Raw genomic sequence first — 25139 nt, 5'->3', positions numbered from 1 at the left:
GCCGGGGGAGACTTGGGCTGCTGCCTCTGTGCCAAGCCAGCTGGGACGGATCCCAGACGCCCGTCCAGAGGAGTTCAGGGTGGGGCAGCTAATAAGATCAGGTAGGAAGAAATGCCCCTTCCCAGGTCCCCCCCTCCTGCCCCAGACTGGGGCTAGCGTGGCTGGGAGCCAGGCGCCTGCTGATGTCTCCATTTGTTTTGCAGCGAGGAGAAGGTTCAGGCTGGGAGCCGCTGCATCCCGCGAGGGACTGGAGGCCAGACAAAGGCCTCTCACCCCAGAGGTACTGGGACAGGGGGAAGGACAAAGACCCCCGTAGGGAGGCAAAGTGTGGAAAGGCTCAGAGTTTAGGTAGGGGGAAATGCCAATTGAGTACTGGAGTGTGGGGGGAGCAGACCTGTCTCTCCCCAGCCCCTCACCCCCCTCCTTCCAAGCCAGGGGTCAGGCCATTATGTGCCCAGGCAGGAGCAGCGAACGTTGGCAGCCAATGGGGACATGGGCATGGGCACAGAGCCACCCCTCCACAGGGCCAGGCCTCCAGGGATGAGGCTCCAGCTCCAGCTCCCGGGATGAAGGGCGACAGAACATCATGGCGGTTCCCGGCTGGCAACCCTCGCATCTTTTCCCCACTGCCCCTTCTCCATGTGGGCATGGCTCCTTCCCGGCCCTACTTGGCGCAGAAAGAGGAGCCAAGGTTTCCCCCCATCAAGAACACCTCAAGAGTTATTCTGGAGCCGGGGGAGACTTGGGCTGCTGCCTCTGTGCCAGGCCGGCCGGGACGGAGCCCAGACACCCGTACGGAGGAGTTCAGGGTGGGGCAGCTGATAACATCAGGTAGGAGGAAATGCCGCCTTCCCAGGTCCCCCCTCCTGCCCCAGACTGGGGCTAGCGTGGTTGGGAGCCAGGCACCTGCTGATGTCTCTGTTTGTTTTGCAGCGAGGAGAAGGTTCAGCCTGGGAGCATCATGGGAGGGACTGGAGCCCAGACAAAGGCCTCTCACCCCAGAGGTAATGGGACAGGGGGAAGGACAAAGTGTGGAAAGGCTCAGAGCTCAGGTAGGGGGAAATGCCAATTGAGTTCTAGAGTGGGGGGAAGCAGGCCTGTCTCGCCCCAGCCCTTCGTTCTCCTCCTTCCAAGCCAGGGGTGTGGACATTATGTGTCCAGACAGGAGCAGCGTTTGTTGGCGGACAGTGGTGACTCGGGCATGGGCAGCGTGGCAGGGGTGCTTGTTCTGTCCCCCTCCTTCCCTGGGTCAGCTGGCCAAACACCCTCAGCAGCGCTCAGGTTGTCCCTACGGAAGTTTGGGGGCTGCTCCCCCCGGGGGCCCTGTGTCTCCACTGCAGGAGGGCCCTGCCTCCACTGGCTTGCCTGCCCCTGGGCTGCTGCTGAGGTGCTCTGTTCTACGCAGGAGAAGGAGGGATGTGGCTGGGGGAAGGCAGCAGACTGAGGAAGGGAGGGAGCTGTGGCCCAGAAGAACATTATTGGGGACGGCCCATGGGAGCCCTGTCCCCTGGTGTGCCGGCTATCCTAAAGAGTATAACATCCTTCTTCCTTCCCACATCTCAGACATCTTTGACGCAGAAGCACCAGCCAAAGTTTCCTCCCATTAAAACAGCATCTCAACTGATTTCAGAGAGCGAGGAGACTTTGGCTGCTGCGTCTGAGCTAGGCTTGCTGGGATGGAACTGAGACGCCCATACGGAGGCCAAGTGGGGAGAGCTTATAAGATCAAGTAGTCAAGTAGGAGGAAATGCCCCTTCCCAGGTCCCCCACCCTCCTGCCCCAGACTGGTCTAGCGTGGCTGGGAGCCAGGCACCTGCTGATGTCTCAGTTTCCTTTGCAGCGAAGGAAAAGTTCAGTCGGGGAGCCGCTGCATCCCGGGAGGGACTGGAGCCCAGAAAAAGGCCTCTTGTCTCAGGGGTAATGGGACAGGGGGAAGGAGGACGGCCTTAGGAAACACAGCGCCATGCCTCCCGGGATGAGGCTCCAGCTTCCAGGATGAAGGGCAAGAGAACATCCCGGCGGTTCCCGGCTGTCATCCCTTGCACCGATTCCCCACTGCCTCTTCTCTGTATGGGCATGGCTCCTTCCCGGCCCTATTTGGTGCAGAAGCAGCAGCCATAGTTTCCCCTAATTAAGAAAGCATCTCCAGTTATTTCAGAGAGGGAGGAGACTTTGCCTGCTGCTTCTGAGCTAGGCCGGTCGGGATAGAGCCAAGACGCCCGTAGGGAGGTCAAGTGGGGCGAGCTTATAAGATCAGGTAAGTGGAAATGCCCCTTCCCAGCCCCCCCCCTCCTGCCCCAGACTGGCTGGGAGCTAGGAGCCTGCTGATGTCTCTGTTTTCTTTGCAGGGAGGGAGTCTTTCCATAACAAACAGTATTAAAAAGGAAAAAAAACCTAACATGCAGTTTTCTTTCCTTCTCTGCCTTCTCTGGCTGCTACTGGGAGCTCTGCTTAAGAAGGCTGGAGCCAACTGGTTCTCATCAGCACTTTCTCCTTGGAGTCCTTGAAGCTGCAGGTGGTCACTCCTCCTTCAGGCTGCTGTTCAGCAGGTGAAGCTGATTTCTGCCCCATGACACTACCCCCCTCCCCAAGGTGCGCCTCCACCTGCTGGGTGGGTGCAGCCTTTCAGGGAGAACAATGGTGGAAGTGATCGACCAACCGGGGGGAGGGGGAGCATGGACCTGCAAGGCATCTTCCCGTGAGGATTCTCCATTGTCCATGTCCATAAAAAAGGCCGTAGCCCCCCAATTTCTATCATCATCTTCTCTGGTGACCACACGTAGCCAAGTAAGGTTGTCTTCCATGAACACCATCTTAACATTGAGTCCATAATGGACTGTAGAGGCCAATTCTGGATCCACACGTCCTTCCACAGTGGGGACATAGGTTTCTGGGTGGGAGTTGATCATGGTGAGGGTTTGCCAAACATTCTTCCTCCTAGTTTATTTCTCCCTTTTGTCCTGAGTTCGCGTATCTTCAAAGTCCATGACACCGTTGGTAAAGGCTGTTCTCCACTTGAAGCACTCGCACGCCAGTGTTTCCCAATTGTTTATACTACATTTCTTTGAGAGAGTCTTTAAACTTCTTTCGTTGAGTACCAGCATTATATTTCTAAGTTGATTGGGAAGATGATAATCAGGCATAGCCCAGGTCTGTTAAGCTGCTTCCCATGTAACTGGAGGGGGTGGTGTGAGGCATCTGGGCATTAGGAATACAAGCCAAGCCTGGCTCCGTGGCCCTCCTAAATTGAGGTTATTCTGTTCCTGGGCAGCTGGCAGAGCCCCTCTTCGCTGGCAATGGGACTGCCACATTCTCCGGCCTCCACAGGAGACTCACATTCTTTCTCTGCGTCTCTGTTCCTATTTGGCCACCATGAAACGAGAGCAATGGTGACTTTCATACTGATCCTAAGCTCAATAGCTGCCCACCCCAGCTGATCTCCTCCCTCCAGAACCCACCGCTCTCAACTGACTCTCAACTGCCGCCCCCCCAACGTTCAAACTCCCTTTCAAAGCTTCCTCCAATCGTCACTCTCCCCCAGAATTCCACTCTCTCTCTTACCCCCTCCCTCCCTGCTTGACATTCCCTTGGGAATCCGAATAGAATGACCTTTGTTACAATATTGTTATAGATTGAGGGGGGAATCCCACTAAAGCCTAGAGATTTAGGATTATTTGGGATTTGGGATTATTTGGGATGTGAAGGGAGAAATACAAGCTGCAGAGGAATTCCTGGGCTAGCCTGTGCAAAAGGACCTGGCCAAGTGAGGACCTTTCAGAAACAATTCAAGGACAAGGAGAGCCTAACTGGAAATGCAAAAGAAGTCCTTCTCCCTTGCCCTGCGGTGTGAACAGAGATGGGTTTGAGCAAGGGGATTTGAAAGGGGGGCAGGATAATGGTGTGTGTTGAGGAAAACTGAGGCTTTGAGCAAGGGGAGGAGGAGGAGGAGGAGGAGGAGGAGGAGGAGGAGGAGGGAGTCTGGAATCCACCTTGGGAAGACTGGCTGCCCTGCTTCGGGGACAAGTCCCTCTTGGAAGGACTTTGCTGTAAGATCTGGACTCCATGCAAACTGAGGGTGTAAACAGGTGAATAAACTGTATTTCATAAAGGTAAGACAGTCTCTGCCATATCTCAGTTCTCCAAAGGTGAGAGCCATGGACTCTTGCCATTGCTCAGTAGAAGAAGAAGAGTTTAGATTTGATATCCTGCCTTTCATTCCCCTTCAGGAGTCTCAAAGCGGCTAACATTCTCCTTTCCCTTCCTCCCCCACAACACTCTGTGAGGTGAGTGGGGCTGAGAGACTTCAGAGAAGTGTGACTGGCCCAAGGTCACCCAGTAGCTGCATGTGGAGGAGTGGAGACGCGAACCCGGTTCCCCAGATTACAAGACTACTGCTCTTAACCACTACACCACACTGGCTCTCAGTAGAGAGAGGGAAGGCAACTTTTGGAACAAAATTTTATAAGCCTGCTCTGACAAGTCATCCTGTTAGAAGCGCTTGAGCTTCCCATTCCTGGTTCCTAGAGAACTGGGGGGAGCTGCAGGTTCTCCCTGTTCTAAAAAGCAGGTGTCGTCCCCCCAACGATTCTGGGAATTGTAGTTTGTCAGGGGTTCTGGGAATTGTAGTTCTGTGAGAGGAAAGCCGCAGTGCCCAGGATCATTGGGGGGACGTCATGTGCTTCATTGGATATTTTAATCATAGGAGCATAGAATGGTAGAGTTGGGAGGAACCCCGAGGGTCATCTAGACCAACCCCCTGCAATGCAGGAATCTCAGCTAAAGCATCCATGGCAGATGGCCATCCCACCTCTGCTCAAAAACCTCCAAGGAAGGAGAGTCTACTGCCTCCTGAGGGATTTCTTCCCACTGCCAAGCAGCTCTTGCTGTCAGAAAGTTCCTCCTGAAGTTGAGTCAGAATCTCCTTTCTTGTAACTTGAAGCCATGGCTTCAGGTCCTGAGGGCCTCTGGAGCAGGAGAAAACAAGCTTCCTCCCTCATCCCTGTGATGGCCCTGGAGATATTGAGAGGGCTGCATGGCGTGGCTCTCATATCCATGTCCTGAGGGACAGAGAGCAAAACCATTCTCTCTCCCCTTTCTCCAGCCCAGGCAGAATTGCAAGGGGTCAGTGCATCTGGCTGGTAAGAAGATGGTTGGAGTTTGGAGCCCAGCCAGCACTGGTTGTGGGCAGGATCCTGGCATTGTCTGGGGTCGGACTAGATCACCCTTAGGATCCCTTCCAACTCTACCATCAAGCAGCCAAAGGAGGCAGGGGGGCAACATGCAGAACCAGGGGAGGCACAACAACACACCCCAACAGCGCCCTTTGGCCTGGACCACGGTGGCCTCATCCCAGCACACTTTGACCCCCTGATTTTATTTTTCTTAATTCAGCTGCCTGACAACCCAGCAGCCTGGCCCTTGTGTGCCAGTTGATGTCACAAAGTGCTGATTTGCATGCAAGCCTTATAGTGGCCTGCAAGAGGGATGCCTGTCAGATGATGGTGAGGGACTTACAGAGACAAGTGTGCCCATCAGCTATAATGAGAAGGAACGTGAAGGTAGGAGGAGCTCTGAGGCCCAGAGGAGATGAGTGACAGAGAAATAAATTGATTGTTATTATTGTTATCATCATCATCATCATCGTTGTTGTTGTTGTTTAGTCGTTTAGTCATGTCTGACTCTTCGTGACCCCCATGGACCAGAGCACGCCAGGCACTCCTGTCTTCCACTGCCTCCCACAGTTTGGTCAGACTCATGTAGCTTCGAGAACACTGTCCAACCATCTCATCCTCTGTCGTCCCCTTCTTCTTGTGCCCTCCATCTTTCCCAACATCAGGGTCTTTTCCAGGGAATCTTCTCTTCTCATGAGGTGGCCAAAGTACTGGAGCCTCAGCTTCATGATCTGTCCTTCCAGTGAGCCCTCAGGGCTGATTTCCTTAAGAATGGAGAGGTTTGATCTTCTTGCAGTCCATGGGACTCTCAGGAGTCTCCTCCAGCACCATAATTCAAAAGCATCAATTCTTTGGCGATCAGTTTTCTTTTTTTTTTTTTATAAACATTTTTTTATTGCTTTTTAAAGATACAGAAATACAGAAAAAAGAATAAAGAGTGGTTATAAGAAAAAAGGATATAAATAACAAATTTCCATATTCTTTTTCCATCTAATCTATAGGACTTCCCCACATCCTCCGAACCCTGCGTTCTCTGTCTTATAAAGCATCAGCAATTTGTTAACTTATTTCAAAACTTATTGTAACTTCCATTTTATCATGTTCCCTATTTTCAATTTTACTATGGCTCAATTCTTATATGTTTTATATTAAACACAATAAAGTTATTTCATTATTTTACCTCTGAATTCTTGTGTCTTAATTTTCATTTCATTAACTTACATTTGCTGAAGCTAGAATTTCCTGAAAGGTGCATTTTTTAACATTCATACAGCTTATAGTGTTTTTTCAAATAGTCCTTAAACTTTTCCCAGTCCTCCTCAGTTGTTTCTTCTCCCACGTCTCGGATTCTGCCAGTCATTTCAGCCAGTTCCATATAGTCCATCAACTGCGATTGCCATTCCTCCAGCGTGGGTAAATCTTGTGTCTTCCAGTATTTTGCAATCAGGATCCTTGCTGCTGTGGTAGCATACATGAAAAAGGTTCTGTCCTTCTTAAGCACTCTCTGGTCCACCATGCCCAGAAGGAAGGCCTCTGGTTTTTTAGGTAAGGTAAATCTCAGTACCTTTTTTAGTTCATTATGGATCATTTCCCAGAAGGCCTTCACTTTCGGGCAGATCCACCAGAGATGAAAGAATGTCCCTTCCGCCTCTCCACATTTCCAACATTTGTTGTCAGACAGGTGATATATCTTGGCTAACTTGACTGGGGTCATGTACCACCGGTATACCATTTTCATAATATTTCCCTTCAAGGCAGTGCATGCCGTGAATTTCAAACCGGTGTTCCATAACCTTTCCCAGTCTGCAAACATAATGTTGTGCCCCACATCCTGAGCCCATTTTATCATAGCGGATTTGACTGTCTCATCCTGTGTATTCCACTTAAGCAACAAGTTATACATTCTCGAAAGTAGCTTACTTTTTGGCTCTAACAATTCAGTCTCTAGTTTCGATTTTTCCACCTGGAATCCAACTTTTTTATCTATTTTAAATACCTCTTGAATTTGCGCATAGTGCAGCCAATCTCGTACCTTAGTTTTCAATTTCTCCAAGCTTAACAGCCTCCAATTGTCTCCAGTTTTTTCAATTATTTCCCAATATTTAGGCCAATGGGCCTCCATGTTGGGTCTCTTACGTGCCTTGGCCTCCACCGGTGAGAGCCACCTCGGAGTTTTACTCTCCAATAAGTCTTTGTATTTTATCCAGACCCTCCAAATTGCTCTTCTGACAATATGGTTTTTAAACAATTTGTGCACTTTAGCCTTGTCATACCACAAATATGCATGCCACCCAAACGCATTGTCAAACCCTTCCAGATCCAGGACGTCAGTGTTCTCCAATAAAATCCAATCTTTCAACCAGCAGAAGGCTGCAGATTCATAATATAACCTCAAGTCTGGCAGGGCAAATCCCCCTCTTTCTTTCGCATCAGTTAATATTTTAAACTTTATTCGGGGCTTTTTGCCCTGCCAAACAAACTTAGAAATATCCTTCTGCCACTTTCCAAAACATTCCACCTTGTCCACGATCTGTAGGGCCTGAAACAAAAATAACATTTTCGGCAATACATTCATCTTTACAGCAGCTATTCGGCCTAACAAGGAAAGTTTCAATCTTGACCATATTTCCAAGTCTCTTTTGATTTCTGACCAACATTTCTCATAGTTATCTTTAAACAAATTCAAATTTTTGGAGGTCAAGTACACCCCTAGGTATTTTACTTTTTTAACCACATTCAGCTCCGTTTCTTTGGAGAACTCATCTGTTTCTGTAACTGTCAAATTTTTTGCTAAAACCTTGGTTTTTTGCTTATTTAACTTAAACCCCGCCACCCGACCAAAATCAGAAATTAATTCTAACACTCTTTTAGTGCTGGAGACTGGTTCCTGAAGTGTTAATACCAAGTCATCTGCAAATGCTTTCAATTTGTATTGTTTCACTCCGACCTCGATTCCCTGAACTAACCGGTCCTTTCTAATCATATTTAGCAACACCTCCAGAACTGAAATGAACAATAGGGGGGATAGAGGGCACCCCTGGCGTGTCCCTTTTTCAATTTTAAACTCCTCTGTCACCACATTGTTTACTATCAATTTAGCTTTTTGTTCTGTATAGATTGCTTCTATACCATTTTCGAACCCCCGCCCCACTCCCATCCCTTCCAAGTTTTTCTTCATAAACATCCAAGAAATATTATCAAAGGCCTTCTCTGCATCAACAAAAATCAAAACCGCTCTGGTGTTCAGATTTGTTTGTAGAAGTTCCAAAATGTCAATAATGTTTCTTGTGTTATCAAACAAATGCCTACCAGGGAGAAAGCCAGCCTGGTCCTTGTGAATCACTTCATTTAGTACTTTTTTAAGTCTATTTGCCAAAATATCAGCAAAAATTTTATAATCCACATTTAGGAGTGAAATGGGGCGGTAGTTCTTAAGTTGGGTCTTTTCAGTCTCTGATTTAGGTATCAATGTGATGAAAGCTTCTTTCCACGTTTCCGGTGCCTTCCTTCCCTCCATTAGGTAAAGGTAAAGGTACCCCTGCCCGTACGGGCCAGTCTTGACAGACTCTGGGGTTGTGCGCCCATCTCACTCAAGAGGCCAGGGGCCAGCGCTGTCCGGAGACACTTCCGGGTCACGTGGCCAGCGTGACATCGCTGCTCTGGCGAGCCAGAGCCGCACACGGAAACGCCGTTTACCTTCCCGCTGGTAAGCGGTCCCTATTTATCTACTTGCACCCGGAGGTGCTTTCGAACTGCTAGGTTGGCAGGCGCTGGGACCGAGCAGCGGGAGCGCACCCCGCCGCAGGGATTCGAACCGCCGACCTTTCGATAGGCAAGTCCTAGGCGCTGAGGCTTTAACCCACAGCGCCACCTGCGTCCCTCCATTATCTGGTTACAAACCTCCATCAAAGGTTGTATCAAATAGTCCTTTAAAACTTTATAGTATTTGGAGGTTAGGCCGTCCGGGCCTGGGGACTTGCCAAGTTGAAGATTTTGAATGGCACTTTCAATTTCTTGCTGTGTAATGTTACAGTTCAGGTTTGTTCTCATTTCCAGGGGTATTTTTTGTAATCCATTAGTTTTAAGAAATTGATCCACCTCTGAGGCTTTTTGCGGCCCTTGTGTATAAAGTTCTTTGAAGTACCTCTGGAAGCACTTTCTGATTTCCTCGGGTTTCTGAACCATTCTCCCTTCGATCTCTAGATTTGTAACCGTATTAAGCTTTTGTCTCTTTTTCAACTGCCAGGCTAGCAGTTTCCCACACTTATTCGCCGATTCGAAGGATCTTTGTTTCATTTGTTTAATTTTCCATTCCACCTCTTGATTTATCAGTTTTGAATATTGCGCCTGGAAAAATTTCACTTCTCTTAACACATCCTTCGACTTAGGCCTAGATCTTAATTTTTTCTCTCCTTCTCTTATTTTCTCCAATATCTTCTCCTTCTTTTCATTCCAGAGCCTTTTCTTAATCGTGTTTTGTTGTATTAGAAACCCTCTCATAACTGCCTTACTTGTGTCCCAGATTGTTCTTTTTTCCACAGTAGTATTCAAATTTATCTCAAAATAGTCCTTTAAAGTTTTTTGGGCCTTCTTCACAATCTCCTGATCTCTTAATAAAGTGTCATTCATTTTCCATCTAAAAGAACCGGTTGTGTTAAGTCTCAATTCCACTTTCAAAGCACTATGGTCGGAGCAGGTTTTTGGGCAGATTTCCACTTTTCTAGTCTTAGGTGCCAGTCCTCTAGTTGTCCAGATTTGGTCGATTCGTGTCCATGTCAGATGAGCTTCAGAAAAGAAAGTCCCTTCTTTCCCTAGAGGGTTCTTAACCCTCCAAATGTCAACTAAGTCCATATTGTCTGTCATTTCAAAAAAAGTTTTAGGTAGTCTGCCGTCTTTCGATATGTTGGCACTTTGTGACTTATCCATATTTACAGACACAACCCCATTCATATCACCCAGCATAATGATGTTACTATAGTCCAAATAATCCAGTATAGTCTCATGCAGCTTCCTAAAAAATTCCGACTTTCCCTCATTTGGAGCATATATTCCTAATATCAAAATTTTTTCTCCTTGTGTCTGTATTTCAATCGCCAAAATTCGGCCATATTCATCTTTGAATAAAAATTTCGGTGACAGGCTCTCCTTTGCGTAAATCACCACTCCTCTCTTCTTAACTTTGTCCGAAGAAATAAATTCTTGGCCTAGTCTTTTGTTAATTAACACTTTTCTATGGAGCCTTGTCACATGTGTTTCCTGTAGGCAGATAACGTCCAGTTGTTCCTTTTTCAAAATGTGAAAGACTTTTCTTCTTTTTTCCGGGGAGTTTCCGCCATTTATGTTCCAACTAAGAAGCTGCAGAGACATCCTGAATCAATTGACGGGTTCTACAATGGGGTATCTAAGCTTCCGCCCGATCCCGGGGGAGGTAATGCTGGTCCTGATCCTGGTGGTATAACTCTTGGAGATGGTCCCGGTGGTGGTGGAGGCCAAGAAGCTGCAGCTCCTTTTTGCAGGTCCTCCTCGTGGTCGTGTAGGAACTTCTGCTGGTCTTCAGGTGATTTAATCTTTATTTTCCTTCCTTTGTAAGTAAATGAAAGTCCTTGTGGAAACTCCCACCTGTAAGGAATTCCGTTGTGTCTCAACAATTTGGTCAAATCTATATAGGTAGTCCTAAGTTCCAAGAGATATTTGGGTATATCTCTGTAAATTTCGGCCCTTTTGCCTTCTATCTCCAAGGATTTCTTAAAATGTAGGCCTAATATCTTATCCCTTTCTTCTCTTGATCTCAGAGCAACCAAACAGTCTCTGGGCTTATCTTTCTTTACTGATTTTCCCAGTCTAAAGGCTGTCACAATTTTAAAATCCTTTTCTTCCTTAATTCCCCAGAATTTGGAGAACAAAAGTGTCAAAAATCCCTCTAAGTTATTTTGCTCCAGTTCCGGGATAGCCCTTATCCTGAGATTACTGTCTTTACTTTTCAGTTCAACCAATGCCAGGTAGGCTTGTTGTTCCCCTACCTGCCTTCTCAGAGGTCTTACCTCTCCTTTAATTTCATCAACCTTTAAATTCGCCTGTTCTGCTTTTTGGTTGGCTTCCACAGCTAATTTGTAGTTTTCTGCCGTAGCTCCTTGCAATTTCTCAATTGTCTGAGTGTGCTGCGAAACCTGTTCAGTTAATTTGCCAATAGAGGATGTAGCTTGGTCAATCTTTGATGTTTGATTGTCCACTTTTTGGTTTAAGACTGCCAATTGTTCCAAAATTTGTTTTAAAACTGTTTCTGATCCTCCAGTTGCCATATCTTCTGCAGCAGGCTGCACTAGTTCCACCTCCTGTGCTGTCAGCACAGTTGGGACAGATGATCTGCGGTGATGAGTTAAAGTTGTTTGCAAAAGTTGCCCAGATTTTTTCTCTTTTTCTTTTTCTTTAGCTTTAGCTGCTCTTGTTCTCCCTGTGCCGCTCATTCCACACCTGCCTCTGTTCAAGGTCAAATGGTCTTTTGTCCCATGGGAAAAGCAAGTCCCAAATATAAACAAAAAGAACCACAAAAAGTTTCAATAAAGCTCAATTCCCATGCCACTATATTTCCACAGTCCTATAGGGGGAGTATTTCAAAGTTTCAAAAAAGAAGGGAACTATTTTCTGCCATTGAAGTTCCTCAATTCCCCATATTGAGTTTTGTAATTCCCAAACACAAAAGGAAGGTTTCCAGAACTTCTAATCTCTTAAAATCCAGCCATAAAGTATCGATACAGGTCCATGCAACAATGTTTAATGTTAGTATCTCAGTCTATGCAACAATTTCAATCTCTGCAACAATGTCGTCAGTTTGACCGCAGTTTGACAGTTCTTTTTCTATGCACTGGCAGCCCGGTGACGGGGTTATCTCTTTCAACCCCGTTTAGCCCAGAAGTTGGAGGATAGTTCCAAAGAATAAAAGTCTATACAACACACAGTTCTTTCCTTTTTATCTTCAAAATACAGAGTCTCTCAATGCACCCTTTCTTCCACTTTTACAATCCCTTTTTAAATACTTCAGCTCGTTTCCAAGCCCTTGCTTTGATCTAATTAGCAGAGTCGGGAGGCGGACTTCCTGTTACTCGCCTCCCGTTTTCAGCCGAATTTCTTCAATTTAAGTTAGAAAATTTAGGTCCCTTACTCATGGGTATGTTGCTCCAATTCCGATAATTTCAAGAAGAAAGGTCAGCGCTCATCATCATCAGCAGCGCGGCTTTGCTTCCACGAAAAGAGCGATGAACTCACAGCGCCGCTCCCCCTTTCACGTTCCGGAGCCTCTTACGAGGCTCCTTCCCCGCTTCTGGGGGGGCTCCAGGCGCCCGCCGAGTCCCACGGCCGCAGGCTCGCTCTGCCTGCGGTTTTTCTTAATGGGTCTCCGCTTTGTTTGGCGATCAGTTTTCTTGATGGTCCAGCTCTCACTTCCATAAATCACTACCGGGAAAACCATGGCTTTAACATCATCATCATCATCATTATTACCTGTTACAGGTACATGTGGCTTGGCTCCCTGGCTTGACATCTCCACAGATGTTGACAGCTTGGCAGGTCCTCAACTGTAGACCCCCAGGGCCAACCCCTGGGACATGTGGAAGAGGCATGTCTGCATCCAACCCGGGTCAAAGGAATAGAGAGGGGAGCAATATGCTCCTTTCTCTCCAGGAGAGCAGGGAAAGGGACCTCACACAGAGCCCTCTCTGCCAGTTGTCTTTCTAAGGTCCGAGTCCCCGTCTCTCAGCAATGCAGCTCTGCAGAGTTAGCTCCTTTTCATGCTGCTGGAGCCCCAAATGGATGGTTTTTGCACAGACTTTGGTTTTAAGGGAAATGCATCTAGCGGGCTTCAGCTTGCACGGGGCAGGAGCCTAGTGAGATTTATTTTGTATTCTTTCTTTGCAACGTTGCTGTGTGTGACCCTTGATAAAAAGGTCCCTGCCCCAAGGGCCTTACAATCTTTAATATTGTATTAAATTAATATTGTATTAATTTAAGGTCACTTCCTTATTGAGAATGCCTGCCGGAAGGAGAAAACGAAGTGCAAAGAGCCAGAAGACCATTATTGAGACTCACAATTCCTCTAAAACAAAGAATCGGCAGAGAGCCAACGCCATCTGCCCTGGCTCAGAAACAGAGCGGGTTGAGGAAACCGAGAAAACGGAGCAAATAGAACAAACAGTGAGTAACAACGTTGGGGGAACCTCACCCCCCCTTAAGGAGGATGTCAATGACCCGACCCCCCTCCTCCCAGAAAAAGCTAATCCGTCCAAGAGGGCAAGAGCAGGAGCAGGAGGGATTCCTCCCACTCCTAACGCTGACCCACCCATGCCTCTAGAACAAGATATCAGAGGAGCCTGCTTTCAACCAATTCGGGATACACACCCATACCAAGAGATTTGCATCTTGTCTGCAGAAACTATGGTTCTGGTTCTCCAAAGACTGGATGAAATCCTCACCAGAATAGTTAACATTGAGAAACAATTGGATACTAGTTCCTCCCCTTTAAATGCCCAAGGGCTTAAAAGGATGATAAGAAATGACTCTGTTAATAACTCACCAACTCAAACTGTGGATGAAGTGAGGTCCTGTCAAGTCTTGCAAACGAACCAGATAATGCTTGAGATTCACCGATACACTCATAGGTGGATGAACCCCAGACAAATTACTATGTCCTTGTCTCAGCTCCTGAATTACCATTACCGAAATGTAGATCAAGAAAATTTCCACTTCCTGCCTACCTTGAGAAACACCATGCGCCTATTTATGACCTTTAGGTCATCTCGACTCATGGAGATAAAGGATACCCTATGATGGTTCCATTCTCTCCGCCCAGTGAGGGTATTTAAGGACGAAACTAGGAGGCAATTGGTCCCTTGCATAGAGTCAAAGCTAATGCGGATAAAGGAAACCAAGCTCAACACTAGAAATACTAATTGCCCGAAGGAAGAAAAGAACTTTGTAAGCCTAGAATTACAAGACCTGAAGAAGAGGCTAATGAGTATAAAGACTGAGATTTCTACCCAAAATATCAGACAGTAGAGCTTAGAGCACAATATTTAAAGACGTCCAACAGCTCTTTATCCCATCGAAAGACATCAGTGCAACTCCCTGTTCCCTTTTCAAACGACACCAAATTAGATGAGGAATTTGGCGCCTCCAACATTTCTATGGCAACAACACATAAAGAACTCTATGTTGCTGACAATCTGGAGATATCCAGCACCAAATCTACATCGGGACCTTTGCCTAATGTTCCAAAAACTTACCAGAATGAGCAGCCTTCTCTACTGTACTCCTGGCGAGACAGGGTGGATAGATCTTCCGAATTCGAATCTGGCTCTTTGTTGGCCAGTGATCCACATTTTATAACACATACCTCATTAATACTTCCACAGCCACAGATAGAAGCAACAATCCTCCATTTAACCCAGGAGGGAGAGGGGGATTGACAGTTAATGAAACACCATGGGACTGTCCCCCCCGCTTGGGGTGCGGTTGGTTGGGTTTTATCTTCTAAGGATACTTAACCTATCAGACCTCCACCTCCTTCCCATACCACTTTGACCCATGAGTCCTGGCCCAAGGATGACTTGTTATTGAGGGGATGTTACCCATCTATTGGGGAGGCTAGTATGGGATCTGGGATTTCCACAATTGAAGGGCTAGGGAGGAATGGCGGTGGGGCTAGATATCTCTACCGGCAAAGGGTTTCGAGATGCATTGATCCTCGAACCCCTTCCAATCTACGCCCCATTCCAAGGGATGAGGGTAGGAAGAGCAAGGATTACACACCTCCGTCATTGGTGCTGTGCAATGCCAGGTCCATAGGCAACAAAACCACCACCATGCGTGACTTTTTTGTCTCGCAGGGGATTGACCTGGCTTGCGTGACGGAGACCTGGGTACGGGAAGGCGAAGTAGTCTCCCTACATGAGATAACACCCCCAGGTTTCTCTGTCCTCCATCAATCGCGGACTGTGGGTCGGGGGGGAGGAGTAGCGTTGTTATTCCGGGAGGATTGCTCTTTCAGAGCTCTGCCATCACCGGCGATCTCCGGCATTGAATGTGTTGGTCTTGTGTGGGGCACCAAGGAGAGCTTGGCTGTCTGGCTGGTGTACCGACCACCCAGCGCACCTGCAGCCACCCTGTCAGACCTGCTGGAGGTGGTGGCAGGCTGGGCCTTGGAGTTCCCAAACCTACTGGTTTTGGGAGACTTCAACGTCCATGCCGATGCCGCTCCCTCCTCACAGGCTCTGGATCTAGTGACTTCCATGGCAACACTAGGGCTCTCCCAGGTTGTTTTGGGCCCCACTCATCAAGCAGGCCACACGCTGGATCTGATCTTTGGGGCTGGCATAGATGTGATCATGCTCCCTGCTGTGGAAGTGCCATGGTCTGATCACTACGCTCTGAAAGCCAAGATAGACTTCCCGCTCCTCCCCGGCTCAGGTGGCGAACCTATTTGGGCTCGTCCGCGAAAACTGATGGATCCTGATAGATTCCGACAAGCCTTGCGGAACCCTGCTCCTCCTGGCGACTCATTAGATGACCTTGTTGAGGACTGGAATAACCGGCTCTTGGCAGCCATTGATGAGATCGCGCCTAAGCGCCCTCTGCAACCCCGTCGAAACCGGGCCCCTTGGTTTACTGAGGAGCTCCGGAAAATGAAGCGGGATCTCAGACGGCTAGAGCGAGTATGGCGACGGACTCGTGACGGAGCCTCAAGAACATCTTATAGGACACTTATGAAAGCCTATGAGATGGCTATGAAAGCTGCTAAGAAATCTTACTTTGCAGCTTCCATTGCATCCGCTAGCTCTCACCCGGCACAACTTTTTAAAATAATTAGGTCAATAACGTCCTTAGGGGGACAACCAAATTTAAGCACAAATTCGACCCACAGCTGTGAGGCATTCGCGAGTTTTTTTGCGGAGAAAGTCCTGTTGCTCCGCCGTGACCTCCCTGCCAATTTAGATACAGTGACTGAACTGGAGGCCCCTCAACTCACTTCAGGTCCAGTGTTGGACCATTTCGATCGGATACTCCCTACTGATGTGGATAGATTCCTCCAAGTTGGTAGGCCCACCACCTGCCTCCTTGATCCGTGCCCGTCTTGGCTGATTAGGGAGTGTCCAGATGTTGCGAGGACCCCCCTGGTTGAAATTATCAATTTGTCCCTTGACATGGGGACATTCCCAGGGGAACTGAAGGAAGCAGTGGTGTGTCCACTCTTAAAAAAAACTTCATTAGATCCCTTAGACCTATCCAATTACCGCCCAGTTTCAAATCTTCCATACCTGGGTAAGGTAATTGAGAGAGCAGTTGCTGAACAGCTTGTTAGGTTTCTGGAGGAAACATCGGCATTAGATCCATTTCAGTCCGGTTTACGTCCTGGTTTTGGGACGGAGACGGCTCTGGTTGCCCTAACAGATGATCTCCGTAGACAACTGGATCGAGGCGGGTCAGGACTGCTGATCCTTTTAGATTTGTCAGCAGCCTTTGACATGGTCGATCATGATCTTCTGGACCACCACCTTGCAGATGTGGGGATACAGGGCATAGCCCGTAACTGGTTGTGCTCTTTTATCTCTGGTCGGGGACAGAGGGTGGCACTAGGGAGGGAAATGTCGTCGCGCCACTCCTTGGTGTGTGGAGTGCCGCAGGGCGCAATTCTCTCCCCAATGCTTTTTAACATCTTTATGCGCCCCCTTGCCCAGATTATCTGGAGCTTTGGGCTGGGCTGTCACCAATATGCTGATGACACTCAGCTCTATCTGCTGATGGATGGCCACACTGACTCGGCCCCGAACACAGTGACCAGATGTTTGGAAGCTGTGGCTGGATGGTTTCGTGGGAGCTGACTGAAACTAAATCCTTCGAAGACAGAGGTCCTATGGCTAGGTTGGGATGGCATGGGGATGAGGGACCAACTCCCTTCTCTTGCGGGGGCCCAATTAGTGCCATTGCCTTCCGTTAAGAGTTTGGGTGTAATCCTTGACGCCTCCCTTTCCATGGAGGCGCAAGTTACAGCAACAGCCAAGGCGACATTTTTCCACCTTCGCTGCATCAAGCAGTTGGTCCCTTACCTTTCCCGCCCCGACCTGGCCACAGTGATCCATGCGACGGTCATCTCCAGGCTTGACTACTGTAATTTGCTCTATGCGGGGCTGCCCTTGAAGCTGTCCCAGAAACTCCAGCGGGTACAGAATGCTGCAGCGAGGCTCCTCACGGGGTCTCTGCCATGGGAGCATATTCACCCAGTGCTTTTCAAGCTGCACTGGCTCCCGGTGGAGTACAGGGTCAGATTTAAGGTGCTGCTTTTGACCTTTAAAGCCCTTCACGGCCTAGGACCCTCGTACCTACGGGACCGCCTCACCTGGTATGCCCCTTGGAGAGCCTCAAGGTCCATAAATAACAACACCCTAGTGGTCCCAGGCCCTAAGGAAGTTAGATTGGCTTCAACCAGAGCCAGGGCCTTTTCAACTCTGGCTCCGGCCTGGTGGAACGCTCTGCCTCATGAGACCAGGGCCCTGCAGGATCTGATTTCTTTCCGCAGGGCCTGTAAGACAGAGTTGTTCCGCCTGGCCTTTGGCTTGGAGCCAATTTGATTCCCTCCCTCTCTTTTTTCCCCCTTTCTTTTCCTCCTCCTGCAATGAGACTACATTTTAATATTTTAATGTTCCATTATTTTAATGTTGTATTTTATTTTTGTTTTTAAGTTGTAATCATTCATCTTGTTTTTATTATTGTTTGTAAGCCGCTCTGAGCCCGGCCTTGGCTGGGGAGGGTGGGGTATAAATAAAAAATTATTATTATTATTATTATTAATATGACATGGGCAGGCAACCGTGAAAGGTTGAGGTCCAGGCTGGATCCTGAGTCCTCCTGCGAAACATAAGCCAGGGTCTCTGAGTTTAGACTTTGGGATTCCCATCTGTACCCTCTTCCTCTTTTGAATTATGGTGCTAGAGGAGTGTCTTGAGAGTCCCATGGACTGCAAGAAGATCAAACACATCCATTCTTAAGGAAATTAGCCCTGAGGATCTCCTTTATACACAGCTGTGGCTGCTGCCGAAGGGGGAAAGGCCCTGAAGTGAAGAGAGAGGAGACAGGCGGACAGAGCAGTCCTTTGCTGCTTCCTTAGATATCCCCAGGATGACTGGGTGAATCTGCTACCGCTGGCATAGTTTCACATGTTCAGGGATTCTCCCCTCAAAGCAGTTCTTAATGTCGAGTTCTCCCCTGCTTCAAAGATACCTTCTTTCTTTCAGGATCTCCTGTTTTCATTGTTGTGGCTGCTGTCAAATAGAACGGTTAAGAGGAAGGAAAGATTTGCACAGGGTGGGGAGAACCCCCTACAGGTTGAGCATAAGTGATCATGCTGTCGAGGTAGGCTTACACTACTAAGATGATGATGATAAGGCTTACACTAATAAGATGAGTTTCGGAACTGGGGGCCTTCCTACAGGGGTTGCTTGACTACAACTCCCATTGTCCTTGACCAATATCCTTTTCCCCCCTGCTTTTTTAATAAAAAGGAAAGGCTTGAGGATTCCCCAGCGATGCCATCAACGAGCTCCCCGCCGGCTGGCAGAAGGAAGAGGCATTGGGTGATGGTGCAAAGATGAATTCCAGAGCGTTTGGATCTCAACTGAAGGACTGTATTTCAGTTTTTTATTTTTCAGCTGCTGGAACATTTGAAAGCTGTGATGTGATAAATAGAGGCTTTACAAATGTGAAGAGCGAACTTTTGCCTGTTCATCCTTTGGACACACCGGATAATTTTGTTGTTGTTGTTGCTAAATCAAGATAAAATGAATTTTTCTACTCTGAGAAATATTCCGGGGCTGCATGCACCGCTGAAGCTGCAGATGGAATTCCAAGCAGTGAAGCAGCTCCAGCATCTTCCTTCCTAGTTCTAACTTGTTCCTGGATCTCTGGAAAGGCAACTGTGACTGCATTGGTTTTGAGGATATTTTGAACGACCCGGCACAGAGTGAAGGAATGGGAAATCCTCATCTTTTGGTTGAACACAAACTTAGTTTCTTATAATGCGCACATCCTCCATCCTTCTGTTCATGAAAATATTTCTTACCTGTGTCCCTGTGGGTTCAAGTAAACCATATTAAACGGTAGTCGTACAGTGCTTGTTTTGATACACATGGGTGGCGCTGTGGGTAAAACCTCAGCGCCTAGGACTTGCCGATCGCATGGTCGGCGGTTCGAATCCCCGTGGCGGGGTGCACTCCCGTCGTTCGGTCCCAGCGCCTGCCAACCTAGCAGTTCGAAAGCACCCCCAGGTGCAAGTAGATAAATAGGGACCGCTTACTGGCGGGAAGGTAAACGGCATTCCGTGTGCTGCGCTGGCTCGCCAGATGCAGCTTGTCACGCTGGCCACGTGACCCGGAAGTGTCTCCGGACAGCGCTGGCCCCTGGTCTCTTAAGTGAGATGGGCGCACAACCCCAGAGTCTGTCAAGACTGGCCCGTACGGGCAGGGGTACCTTTACCTTTACCTTTACCTTTACCTCTTACCTACCTTGATGAAAACAAGGCACATTAAATACTTAAATATATTACTTTTGTTCTGTGTTTACTGTCAGTAATGTCTTGTAACTGGGTATTTTTAAAAAAATAATAATCAGGAAATATCTTTATTCAGGGCAATTACTGTTTCATGTCTGCAACTGGGGAACTGTAGACATTAGAAAGTCTTTAGGAAGGGGACATTTTAGATTGAATGTTCTTGTTCTTTGCCATATATGACCCAAGTATTTGCTGTCTGATCTTTCTTTCCTTGTGCTTGATGACTTGACATGCCATCTTTTAAAAACAATGAATAAAATTTCCTATAAATGCAAACACACACACAAAAACCTGAGCTCCCCACTGGGGCAACGCAACATCTGAAGAGTTCGAGCTGTTGCACTTTGGGAAATGAGCCCTGGCGCTAGAGGGAGAGATCAGCTCATCAGCACAGCACACAGCCTCTAAGACTCTCACCAGAGCGAGAATACTTCCCAAATTAAATCAAAATAAGGAGAGAGAATTCAAAGAATTAGTGGAACAATTCTTGAAAAGTGTCTGGGGTTGAAATAAGGGAGTCCACTCGAGACCGCATGGGGAAAATCGAACTGGAAATAAACGGTTACAACTAAACCTTTAGTCTCAGAGTATGTGGGCATAGAAGGGATCACATAATTGTGGAGCTGGAAGGGACCACAAGGATCATCTAGTCCAACCCCCTGCAGTGCAGGAATCTTTTTGCCCAATGTGGGGCTTGAAACCACAACCATGAGATTAAGAGTCTCATGCTCTGCTATCCAGGATGATTGTTCTGTAATGGAGCTTGGCACATGTCCAGGTAAAATTTTTATCTAATACAATCCAAGGCTGGTATTGATAGATCCCCAACGAAAATTGAAACCTGCTTCTTGCCCTTCTATAGCCTTCCAAATGACAAGTATTCATTTAGTTAGTGACAATCCATCATAGGATGTAATGCAGATGTTTTCAAAAAGTGTATATTGCTGCCACCACGTGGCCAGAGCTGGTTTCAGTTATCATAGAATCATAGAATCATAGAGTTGGAAGAGACAACAAGGGGCCATCGAGTCCAACCCCCTGCCAAGCAGGAAACACCATCAGAGCACTCCTGACATACGGTTGTCAAGCCTCTGCTTAAAGACCTCCAAAGAAGGAGACTCCACCACACTCCTTGGCAGCAAATTCCACTGTCGAACAGCTCTTACTGTCAGGAAGTTCTTCCTAATGTTTAGGTGGAATCTTCTTTCTTGTAGTTTGGATCCATTGCTCCGTGTCCGCTTCTCTGGAGCAGCAGAAAACAACCTTTCTCCCTCCTCTATGTGACATCCTTTTATATATTTGAACATGGCTATCATATCACCCCTTAACCTCCTCTTCTCCAGGCTAAACATGCCCAGCTCCCTTAGCCGTTCCTCATAAGGCATTGTTTCCAGGCCTTTGACCATCTTGGTTGCCCTCCTCTGGACACGTTCCAGTTTGCCAGTGTCCTCCTTGAACTGTGGTGCCCAGAACTGGACACAGTAGCGCATCCCTTGAATTCAGCTTTCCGAATTGATGCTTCTGAGATTGTGACACCCTGATCCAAAATGCTATGCTACTCACCTTGGTGTTATTCTGAAAGCAGCTCCGTGTCCAGCTTGTGACACAGCTTGATAATAACGCATCAGGTCATGAATGTTCAATTGGCGTACTTATAATCCAGGTATTGATTCAATGGACCACATTCTCTTAGATTGCCCTTTACACAGCAGACCTCACCAACTGATGTTGAGCAAAATGTTGGACTTCCAGCCTAGAACTCCGAGAAGAAGTCAAATGAGGTTTCTCCTGGCAGATCGGGACAAAGATGTCACTGCTTTAGTAGCCTCCTTTTTAGCCACAATCTTACCTGAAAGGTCCATCCTTTCAGGGAACAGACAGGGAGAAGAAGAATATCTAAGTGCACACGATCACAGTGTGACCTTATGACCCTCAACAGCTTCACCCCTGTCCTTTTAATTATCCCAGTGACTTGAAATGTTTTATACTGTGATGTCAAGAAAGGTATTTCATTTGATTAATCCAGGTATCTTCTTCAAAAATAATGCATTATCCAGACTTGTGAGGCAACCAAACAGGTCCCAGCACAACTTCCACAACTCCTTGAAGTACCCTCTTCCTTCCGAATCCTTGATCTCTCTTCCCCTGCCTGCTCTCCTGACTTGGCTTCTAGCTGTTGATGTTACCTGCATGTCAAGACGGATGAATGATGCAGCGAGAAAACAACTAAAAAGGAGGCACAGAATGCCAGCTGGAGGAGATACTGGTTTCTGCCATGGCTGCACTTCACCCACTGCAAATAAGGATCCTGTGTATTTCTGCATTTTTATGTTCTGTCTGCTGTACACAGCCCAGAAAGCTTTCCTTTCAATTGCTCTGTTAGCACAGGGAGAACACAGGTAATTGCAGGGATAACGCAGGTTCACCTGGCCTGCTGGAGCAACAGCATGCAATTGAGAAATTGCAATTTTTGTCCCCGATTTGCACCCATTGCTATTACATGGCTATGTGGTTGTGTGAAGCCTGACTTGATGCTCTCTATACACTGCTCGTTGGCTGTATTTTGTGGCTCTGTGTCTGCATACAAACAATTGCTGTGTTGTTTTTAATATTTGGTTGGAAGCTGCCCAGAGTGGCTGGGGAAACCCAGCCAGATGGGCAGGGTATAAATTATTATAATTATAATTATAATTATAATTATTATAATTATTATTATTATTATTATTCAGCAACTGTGGTATTAGATCATACAGGATCATGTGTGGATAATGCCCATTTCTGAATAACGCCAGCAGTTCTGCATGTACTTGCCAGTGCTGAGAGTTCATTGTTTTCGAAATCCGCCAAAAGTGAAATCCCAAGACTATGAAGAGTTCTTCAGCGAGGGAAGAACAGAATAAAAGACAAGGGTTTGAGGCAAATGCAGCATGTTGCACTCTCGGATGTTTTTGAAACACCACCATCATGGCAGGCACATTGGGATTTTAAAACAACATGCCTTGCCATTGTGTGTGTCTGTATAGAATTGTATTCATGTTGCAACTGATGTACAAAACAACAAAAACTACAGAAGGTGTAAAGGGACCCCTGGCCATTAGGTCCAGTCGTGACCGACTCTGGGGTTGCGGCGCTCACCTCAGCTTTATTGGCTGAGGGAGCCAGTGTACAGCTTCCGGGTCATGTGGCCAGCATGACTAAGCCGCTTCTGGTGAACCAGAGCAACGCACGGAAACACCGTTTACTTTCCCGCTGGAGCGGTACCTATTCATCTACTTGCACTTTGACGTGCTTTTGAACTGCTAGGTTGGCAGGAGCTGGGACCGAGCAACTGGAGCTCACCCCGTCGCGGGGATTTGAACCGCTGACCTTCTGATTGCCAAGTCCTAGGCTCTGTGGTTTAACCCACAGCACCACCCGCGTCCCAACAGAAGGTATAATAGGGTACAAAATCCAGCTTCCTGCTAATCTTACCTTTTTAAAAAATATATAAATAAATAAAAGTCAGATTTCTAGTCCTTGTGTTATTTGAAAACTTGAAACTGTGTGGACAACGCCTGATAAAGTCTCAGACACCAGACAGGTTGCTGAATAAGAATTTTGGGGGTTGTGGGTGGGGCTTTCACATCCTTGGAATGCCCAGACAGAACAAACTTACAATGCATCTGAACAGAATCAGAATGTTCTGCAAAAGGAGGAGTTTCTTGGCAGTTTCAAAATGGTGTTAAATGTTTTTGCACAATCACTGGTAGTGAGGCATCTGATCAAGACTTGTATTTTAAAATGAGCTTAAAAATATATTTGCAGATGCTTGTGTGTTTTTATGCCAGGCAGAAGACCAGCTGGCTAAAGACTTTGGCAGATGTTTATCCTCCTGGACAAGGGGCCCCCTGATTTATAGCAGGAGCCAAAATTCTCAAAGTTGTAAAAGGGAATTATAGGCTGGGTTACACTGACCCCACATATTACAGAATACAATCAAGCTGCAAAAACTCTAATTAAGAGTTAGTAAATAGTAGGATTTATTGTTTAACACAAAATAATACCATGTGCCTCCCATTAGGCTTTAGCCACATTTTCCTAAGGTTAAAGGGCAAGAGTTAATAGAAACAGCAGCTGGCTTGAAAGGGGGTTGTAAATTTAAGGAGTTGCTTTTGGAAAGTGTTTTTACTAAGTTCCTTTTTACTTTGAAAAGGCCTTTGCTTCTAAAAATCTATATATGTTATGTATGAAATATATTGGCTTAAATGTAATTATGCAAAGGATTTAGAAAGTAAGAAATGTTAGATTCTTATGTTAGATTCTGATTTCATTGATGGTGTGTGAGAATATGAACCCAAGATCTGTTTAAGACAGAATGAGCCATCTGTTTTAGCCATCTGTTTTGGAGTGAATGGGGCAATAGGGCAATAGGGTAATAAGGGCAAAAGGTGATCTGGTAATTAAGGTGCCTTGTTGAGGCAAATGTAAGATATATGGCTACTTGTTTGCCATTTATAGATAGAAGGAAATATAGCTCTTTGTCTCCCATAAAAGGTAATAGGAAATGGGTGTATCTTTTATGATTGGTACTAGCAAACAGCCAATAGGAATTTCAACCAGGCTGATTGGATAGAGGCAGCCAAAGGAGGAGCAGGGGGGCTGGGCTGAGGAAATATAAGTGCTGACCATCAGGGCTGGAGTGGGCAGAGCTTTGGTAACCATATACCACTGTGTCTCTCATTTATTTGTCTGACAAATAAATTATTATTTTAATTTCTCTGTTGCTGCGTTGAATATTTCATTCCAGCTAAGCGTTAACCACAAGCAGGGTGCTACAGTAGGGCTGCACTTGAAAGAAACTCAGAGATTGTTTGGTGTGGAGAGTGCTTAGAGAGCACAACCAGGGCAGGGTACAAATAACTATTATTATTATTATTATTATTATTATTATTATTATTATTATTATTATCATCATCATCATCAGCCTACACTTACCAGCAATTGCTCTGGAAGGTCTCAGGGCAGCAGTATTTCCACAAACACAAATGGCTTTAGCCCATGGGTACGCAAACCAAGGCCCGAGGACCGGATCTGGCCCAATCGCCTTCTAAATCCGGCCCACGGATGGTCCGGGAATCAGTGTGTTTTTACATAAGGAGAATGTGTCCTTTTATTTAAAATGCATCTCTGGGTTATTTGTGGGACATAGGAATTCATTCATATATTTTTTTCCAAAATATAGTCTGGCCCCCCACAAGGTCTGAGGGACAGGACACTGCTGATAAAGTTTGCTGACCTCTGCTAGCCATTGAGGTCTCCAATCCAGGAATGTTTTCCTTGGAAGGAAACCCCATGGAACTGTTGGAATTTATTTCTAAGTAGAAGAGAAGACTCCA

General features: G+C 46.8%; 2 protein-coding genes and 2 long non-coding RNA genes across 4 annotated transcripts in view; 2 read left to right on the top strand and 2 right to left on the bottom strand.

Annotated features, from left to right (window-relative positions):
* The window catches only part of LOC310830167 (uncharacterized protein), a 35144-nt gene that overhangs the window by 1056 nt on the left and 8949 nt on the right, over positions 1–25139 (top strand). Inside the window, exon 2 of the mRNA XM_083709855.1 lies at positions 126–831. Coding sequence (XP_083565981.1) covers positions 587–831 — 245 coding nt within the window. The 5' untranslated portion in view covers positions 126–586. The remainder of the gene's footprint in view (positions 1–125; positions 832–25139) is intronic.
* Positions 1–25139, top strand: part of LOC310830208 (uncharacterized protein) — a gene marked incomplete at its 5' end in the record, with an annotated part of 32858 nt that overhangs the window by 2819 nt on the left and 4900 nt on the right. The window lies entirely within an intron of this gene.
* The window catches only part of LOC310830324, a 32057-nt gene that overhangs the window by 4067 nt on the left and 2851 nt on the right, over positions 1–25139 (bottom strand). The gene's annotated exons all lie outside the window — the stretch shown is intronic.
* Positions 18812–23412, bottom strand: LOC310828738. Its single transcript, XR_014557099.1, has 3 exons — positions 23236–23412; positions 21328–21552; positions 18812–19283 (listed from the first exon to the last, which is right to left on the bottom strand). It is a non-coding gene; the product is annotated as an uncharacterized lncRNA (long non-coding RNA).

Source organism: Podarcis gaigeae (genome assembly GCF_964106915.1).
Source record: "Podarcis gaigeae genome assembly, chromosome: 13".
Classification (NCBI taxonomy): domain Eukaryota; kingdom Metazoa; phylum Chordata; class Lepidosauria; order Squamata; family Lacertidae; genus Podarcis; species Podarcis gaigeae.
The sequence above is the reverse complement of the archived record's forward strand: the minus strand, read 5'-3'. Positions and strand labels throughout refer to the sequence as shown.